At 37.2% G+C, this 8,226-nt stretch overlaps 1 protein-coding gene across 1 annotated transcript; it reads left to right on the plus strand.

The window, feature by feature from the left end:
• The first annotated feature begins 294 nt into the window (after positions 1–294).
• Positions 295–7,300, plus strand: IL21 (interleukin 21). Its single transcript, XM_057706492.1, has 5 exons — positions 295–462; positions 571–606; positions 5,063–5,218; positions 7,077–7,154; positions 7,247–7,300. Exons 1-5 carry the CDS (start codon positions 295–297, stop codon positions 7,268–7,270), a joined length of 462 nt encoding a protein of 153 aa, XP_057562475.1. The 3' UTR covers positions 7,271–7,300.
• Positions 7,301–8,226: the final 926 nt, after the last annotated feature.

Consider the following 8,226-nt stretch of genomic DNA (forward strand, 5'->3'; position numbering starts at 1 on the left):
TGCTGAAAATTGGAATTCACCCATTTCTCTCTTTTTCCTGTCTAAGACGCAGATGAGGCACATTTCGTTGACTCCATCAATCCCTGCCCCCACGCATTAGCACATGCACACGTATACCTAGCCAGTGGAAAAGAAAAAAGAGTTACTCACATTCATCCATTTTACAAAGATTTCCAGGCTGCAATGGGAGGGCTTTACCTCTCCCTGAAGGATGAATAAATAGATAGCTTTACTGACGACCTGTTCACAAACTAAAGTGAAAACTGAGACCAAGGTCTTGTTCTACTGGCACTTATGAGATCCAGTCCTGGCACCATGGAGAGAATAGTCATCTGCCTGATGGTCATCTTCTCAGGGACAGTGGCCCATAAATCAAGCTTCCAAGGGCAAGATCGCCTCTTGATTAGACTGCGTCAACTTATAGATATTGTTGATCAGCTGAAAAACTATGTGAATGACTTGGTAAGGCCATACTTGTCACAATAAAATTTAAATAATATTCTTCAATTACTATAAAAGGAGCTTTTTGACTTATAAAAATAACTCAGAACTAATTTTCTTTTGCTCTAGGACCCTGAATTTCTGCCAGCTCCAGAAGATGTAAAGGTAAGACCAGTTGCATTTACTTGTGAAAATACATTTGATGTAAGTTTTTAAATCCAATTAAGAAAGGCATTAACATGATTATTTAGAAATATACTTAATTTCAATGAATTTTGGGGTTTAATAATTGGTAAGATAGTTATTTCTATTTTGCTCAAATATTCATTGGTTTACCAACAAGCCAACCAATAAAACACTACATACCTTATAAGATATATTTTTATCTCCAAATATCTCTAAGAGTATTCCCAAGTAGTATTGTTGAGATAGAATAATAAAACTAGAAAATAAATCTATACTATGATCATTTTCTGAAAAATGACCAACTAATTTTAAGAGTCTTTGTGCATGAACATACTTGAGCCCTCTTTGTAAACCTATCTACAAAATATAGACACATACTACCAATGCAGAATTCACCTTTAAATAACTGCAAAGGAAAGAAAAAAAAGAAAGAAAGAAAGAGAGGGAGGAAGGAAGAAAGGGAGAGAAAGAGAGAAAGGAAGGAATAAAAAAAAGAAGGAAGGAAAGAAAGAACAGACTATAGAACAGCATAGAAGAATGGTAGTGTCAAAATCAAGGCCATCCTTTACAATATAATTCCCATATACCTTGGCCTCAATGAGTCTTGTCTTTGGTCTTCGGCGAGGTCTTTTGAAATGACAGTTTTCACAACTCATCCCGTTCTCTTCAGCCATTTAAATCCATTAGGGCCCAGGAAGAAGAGGCCTAGCATACAGTTCAAGTGTTCAATGTGCTGATCTTTTCCTTGGTAACTTCGATCTAGTCTTCAGGTTTGGTACCCTGAGGATATAAACCCAACTGGGGGAAATGTTTTCATTGTCACAGACCTTTAACTGCATAAATTAGAATAACTATAAAAGTGTTACCAGTAACTAGGACACTACAAAGAGGAGACTTATGAAGATACATTGCAAAGAAAACAATTATCGTAAATGACTATGTGTAAAAGTTTAGAAAGTGAATGAGTCACAACTATTGCTTTTCTCCAAAAATCACTCTCTAGCTCTGAACCTAACCACTCTCATTTACTAGGTCCTTTTTTAATAAGCAGCATCTAAAATGAAAGTAGCACATTCAGCTCATTGGAAAGACTTTTCCAACAAGTAAAACTATTTCTTAATGTTCTAATGATCAAAATATATCTTTTTTAGCATTTCATGCCCTTTGTCTAACTGCTGTGGTTAGAGTCCTTTCAGGAGTTTCTTGGTTGCAGTCTATAACTTGCAAAATGAGAAAGATATCCCGTTTTCTAACTTGAGTTGATCCAGCGGGTACTTCCTTTATATGCTTCGTTAAAGAGAGATATTTTTATTTTACATTATAATGACATAATTTTGTCTCAGTGACACTGGATCTGACAATCTGATCAAGCAATGCTGGCTATGATACAAGTGAATAATGGTATTAGTAAGATCTTTAAGCTATGCTGGCAGGCAAACCCAGGAGGGAAGAAAATAGTTCAAGGCCACAGCAGTGTTATAGCAAGATTTTCAGGGCGAGCATCAAAGCAGAGTCTATAAAGAGTTAAGAAGATTAAAGAGTTTAATGAAAATAAATTCATTTAAATGTTGCATATAAATGTTGCTATAGAGTGATTATCTAAGGTGGCTAATTGGCCTTACCAGGCATCTTTCTTTCTCTTTCTAATCATATAATCAGTGATCCTCATCTGGTGGTAACTTTGCCCTCTGAGAACATTTGGCATTGTCTGGAAAAATTTCTGGTTGGCATGATTGTGTGTGTGGGGATGCTACTAAACATTCTAGAATGGACAGGACAGTCGTAACAACAAAGAATTATCCACCCAAAAATGTCAACAGGGCTACTGTTGAAAAACCCTGATATAAACCTAGTTTGTACGTGGGAGAAAGGTAATTTTACCCAGTTAGAAAGACTTTCTAGTGTGAATGGCCAGGGCTTTTTTTGAAATAAAGATAAAAGTAAAATAAAATAAAATATAATAAAAGTAAGTAGGTCAGAAATAAATTGTAAGGAGGCAAATATTTTCAAATATTCAATTGCAAATCAACAAAGCCAAGTGCACCTCTTTGCAAAAGCAGCACTTGACTGTTCTCTGGCTAAAGAGAAGAGCGGTTTGTTACTCTTGCTTTTGATTTCCTTCCTGCTCCCTCTATTCTGCAACACTAATATAGGACAGATAACTGCTCATGTTTCCAGGTGTTAAAGGATGAGGGAAACAAAGCCTCGCCCTCTGAGTCTGCAAGGCACAGCAAAGGAAAGCAGTGGTTCTGCTCCCCAGTGGTGGTGCTGCACATGCACTCGGGGTCATCCTGAGTGACAGCGTACTTGCAGCTGCCTGAATTGAGGTTAATCTCTCTACTCCCCTTCTCAACACGTCCTTAAGGCAATTAGCAGGACAGCTCCTCCGCTTCTTTTCCTCTATGAGGTTGCCTTTAATGTGCATCTGAAGCCAAATCCAGCAGTTATTTGTCCTGGACCACAGACTGCCAGGGATAGCTCTGCTGTTTGCAGAAAGCACGAAGCAAAATTCCATGGCCTATTGACACAGGTGAACAAGGAAGGGCAAGAGAGATAGCACAGCCCCATCAATATGGGCACTGGTGTCCAGATGCCATTCAGAGGCTTGCAGAAAGGCTTTATCAGGTGCAAAATCTTTGCTCACTTGTCTTGACCACTCTTGGCAATAACCGTCTCAGAGGAGTTCATTTGGTAGGCCCCTATACTTCTTTGGAACCTAATTTTCTTTCAACATCCACATGCAAATGTTAACTCAGCAAAATGGGTCTCTGTGAGAAATGCTGGTTTCTCAGATCATCACGGATGAAGCAGTTAGTGTTTTCAGTTTCAGCTGGAAAATTTACCTCTTTAAATATGAATATTATTTTTTTCCAGTAAGTTAAGCCGGTTGTGGTCAAAAAGAAGAGAAAAGAAAAAACTTCAACAAACATGAACATGTGGTTTTCAAGGAAAAAAAAGTGCTATAATTAACATTTATAAATAGTTTCTATTAAATAAGCATTTTGGCAAACATATGTAAAGGACACTATCTCGCCCTTATGAGAGGCAAGGTGCTCTGATATGAGGAAACCAGATAAGCTGGTTCTCGGCTTGTGGCTGTGTATGCAAAGCAAATCTGATGGGGCTGTGTCTTAAAGATGCATGTTATTAATCAACATTCATATTGGGTAAGCATACAGGTTGGAAAACGCAAATCAGGCCAGATGCTCTTTTCAGCTGATTGTCTATGGGAAGACTCAGGTAGTACTGTTGCATACAGGATGGCCCTTGCAGGAACTGAGAGAAACTGAGGCTTCTGGACACATGGCAGTAGCTCCCATACACAGTGGGGAAAGGAAGACACAGCAGCTTTGGGGGTGGCGGGAAGTAGCATCACACACAGACCTTTGCTGAAAGAGAAAAGCAACCTGGAGACAGGTTCTTAGATCAGCATCAATATGTTTTCAACACGTCGGTGTAAATTTTGTCCTTCCAATAAATTCCATTTCATTTTCAGTTCAGGTTCTAAGATGTTGACTTATTCACTAGTCCCTGGCTATTTGCCTAAACCAAGAGTCAAGTGTTTGATCCTTGATCTGCCCACGTCTCCATGCGCTGAGACATTACTCTTACTTTCTAAGGGACAGTCTTCCCTCCCATTGGTGGGTGCATGTCTCAAATTCTATTCCTCGACTCCTTGATTCAGGCAGATCCCACCCCAACTGACTAGAGAGGATCTAGAGAGTGTGAATAGGATTTTAGAAAAGTCACGCATGGTCTACAGCAAGTGTACTGAATCTTAGATATGGAATGTACCATCAGAGGTAGGCATCCATTTCCTTTCCCCAAAGGAGGGGCTTTAACTCACTTACTTCCTTTGTCCACTCCACACATATGTGTTGAGCACTCATTAGCAACAAGACACTATGCCAGGCATTGTACAGAATAAGGCGCTGCTCAAGACATGTATGTCACTGTTAGATACTCCTATGTACACTGCAGAGAGAAACAAAAGACAGATGAAATGATTCTTAATCAGCCATAGCATAACTCACCCAAAGCTGCCACCAGTCACAATGTAACTCTTAAAGCCTCATAATTCATGAAGTGTGTTCTAAAACCAAACTAACGCTCTCTTATGAAGCACCAAGTCTTGCCCAACACCCAGGCCTCACAATGACATTAGGAATAAAGAAGTGTGGCAAAGCAAGGCTCCCTCCTCTTGTCTGTGAGACAGGGAAACGTCCTCTCTCCCCTAGCACGGGGAAATTTTACATCACAAGAGTCTCCTTTTTAGCTCAAAGATTAAGGAGGACTTGAAATCATTCCTCATTTGTCTGCTAAAATGAATGTGACCTGAGACATTGCAGTAGAAGTAAGAAAAGAGGATTGGGAAGGTCATTTTTACTTTCTGAGTAACTTTCATTAACATGCATACAAATCATTCACCTTTCAGAGACACTGTGAGCGGTCGGCTTTTTCATGTTTTCAGAAGGTCCAACTAAAGTCAGCAAATACCAGAGACAACGAAAAGATAATCAATGTATTAACTAAACAGCTGAAGAGGAAACTGCCTCCCACAAATGCAGGGAGAAGACAGAAACATGAACTGGTAAGATTGTCATTTGTCATCTATCTTATTTGTACTTATTAACTGTATCTATTACATCACACACACACACATACACACACACACACACACACGCAACCAGAGCCTCCAGTCCCTTCCTTCCAGTTACATGTTATATCTTATCATATAGAGCGTGTTTTGAGAAGCGAAGTTACCTCTTTTTAGTCCACAGGCTTGAAAGTGCCCAGAAACCCAATTAGAATTTGCTAACAGTCCCTGGTAGCTGGAAAAAGTTAATATAGCTTTCAAAGGCGAGGAAGTCATTAGGCAGAGAATCCTGTTGTGACTTGAGTTAAAAAATATTCTCCTCTCATTGTATGATCACATATAACCTGTATCCTTATTAACAGGAGCCAGATCCTAGTTTTCCTATAAGAAAAGAGATAGCCTACAAGACACCAGGATAAATCTCAAACTTTCCCTTCCTCTCTTAAGGAATATTATCAACCTGTACAATTGCAGAGTCAATACTACATTAAATGGGTAGACCCCATTATTTGGCAGGGGAATTTCAATAGTCCCTAGTTTTGGGGGCCCTAAGACCCTCTTATATATTTCCTCTTATGCCAGCTTATGAGCAATGCAGATAATCTCATGAGTAATTCAAGCATTAATCAAAAGCAGTGGATAAACACATAAGATAAATTACTAGAAAATTTTCTTTATCAGTTCTCTCTCCTGTAAGGAATTTCACATATGATTCAAATGAAATCTTAATTACAAAATGATTTTTATTTTCTTTGATTGCTTGGCCAGGTTGCAATGTGAAAAGTATCCCCCTAAAACTTTCCTCAGGAAGAAAGGAGTGGAGTGTGTCTTTGAAACCCAATGTCAAAGACCATAAAATGGTAGTATTGGCACTGAACTTAGAACTATCCAGTTAAGCACCTTCATTTGATAGATGGGAAAGTGAGACCAAGGATGTTAAGTGACTTGTCCCAAGCCCCACAAATATTAAGTGCCAGAATGAGAGTTAGAACTTATATCTCTTATCTTTCAGTCAAATAGCTCTCACCACAACATCAAACCAGCATTAGAGATGCTAAACAGCAAGCAATGGCCTGGTGTTTGGTATTTCAACAGGAATACGGCTAAAGAACATAAACCAAGGATTTTTTTAAAAAGAAATATAAGTGGGTAATACACATGTGAAGAATTGTGTAATCTCTTCATAATCAAATACATGCAAGTTAAGATAGGAAATCCTATTTTTTTCAATTAAAAATTTTAACAATGTCCAATAATGGTAAGAATGTTGTATATGAATAGAGGTAAAACATTTTTATAACATACGTCAAAAGCCTTAAAATTTTTTATCCCTTTAATTTAATTTAGTAATTCTACTTTTAGTTATTTATCAAGCAAAATAAAAAAAGATGTATAAGAAAAATTACTCAGAGATGTCCATCACAGCATTGCATACAACAGTGAAAAGTTAGAAGCAACGTATGTGTCCAAAAATAGTAATACTTCAATCCTATGTAGGAATACAAAGCAACCATTATGGGATATATTTTTGAAGAATATTTGATACGTAAGAAATGCTTATGATATATTAAGTGTGAAAAAAAGCAAATGAATAACCTGTGGAAATAACATAAATGCAAAGAAAAAAATCACTGGGAGGATACATATCAAAACATTGCTGTGGTTATCTCTGAGGATAGGATTACAAGTGATTTTTCTCACTGTTATTTTTTGGACAATTTTATGCACTTCTCAGATTTTTTCAGTGAACATGATTTATGTCTCTAATTGGAAAACATGAAGTTTGAATGAACATTTTATTAAATAGGAAAAAAGTTTTAAAGAAGATTATTACTCTTTCATTGATTTCTAGACTTGTCCTTCGTGTGATTCTTATGAGAAAAAACCACCCAAAGAATTCCTAGAAAGACTGAAATCACTCATCCAAAAGGTATATAACTTAAATTGTATTTGACTTTCTCTTTCATCTTTATCCAGACTGCTGCTTATGTTGAGGTTACTCATGGCATTCTGTTTTCACAGATGATTCATCAGCATCTCTCCTAGAACGCATGGAACACGAAGGTGCCTGAAGATCTCACTTGAAGCTGGACACTATATTGCATACTCTAACACAGTAATGAGACTCAGTTATTGGTATTCCAAATGGAGGAGTACAATATATTAGTGATGGGGGAAAAAACTCAGATAAGTGTTCAAGGTCAGGATGGTTTCTCCAAAGTCGCTATGCAGTACTTCAGTTTGATCCACATGCTCTGTTTGGTCAACCTGAAAAACCTTTCTACTCAATTTGAGTCTGATTTCCTGTGTTATAAATTTCTATGACTTAAAAAGGTTTTTACTTTATCTTACTGCCAACTATGACATTTCTTGGAGAAGCTTAAAAATTTTAGCCAAAAATACAACTTGGGAATTTATTGATCTTATGTTAACCTTGATCTTGATTATGACAAGAATAAGGTTTCTGATGATCGTAACTTAAAAGCTTATATACCTTCCCTCGAACTGAAAAATACTGAAGCATGGGGTGAAAATCAAAGTCAAAGCGTTTATTCTTTCAAGGAAATGAAAACTAAGTGTTTAAAATCTATATCTGAAGAGGTTTTTTTAATCTCAGAATGTCTAACATATAAATATGTGATTTGTTTATGCACCGGGGGGTAGCTTTACCAGATTGCTCCAAAAAGTCTGACTTCTTTATTGGAATCTGTCAAAAATATTTAAATACTATACATATGAATGTATTTATGGAATATGCTCTTTTGGTCTTTTTTTTTTTCTCTAAGTGGGTATAATAGTAGCTTCCCCAAGTCAAGTCCCTTTATAAGCTAACATTCTAAGCTTGTGGAAATGGCAAATTAAAATTTGTAGAGGGACACGCATTAGACGATCTTCTGGGACCAAACAGAATTTTAAACAATTTTGTAGCTCTCTTTTCAGATTGTTATAACGACTGTATGGGAGCGAGCTGTTAATGCCAAATGTCTGTTTCTTTCTTTCTT

This window comes from Hippopotamus amphibius, chromosome 13, assembly GCF_030028045.1.
Source record: "Hippopotamus amphibius kiboko isolate mHipAmp2 chromosome 13, mHipAmp2.hap2, whole genome shotgun sequence".
Classification (NCBI taxonomy): domain Eukaryota; kingdom Metazoa; phylum Chordata; class Mammalia; order Artiodactyla; family Hippopotamidae; genus Hippopotamus; species Hippopotamus amphibius.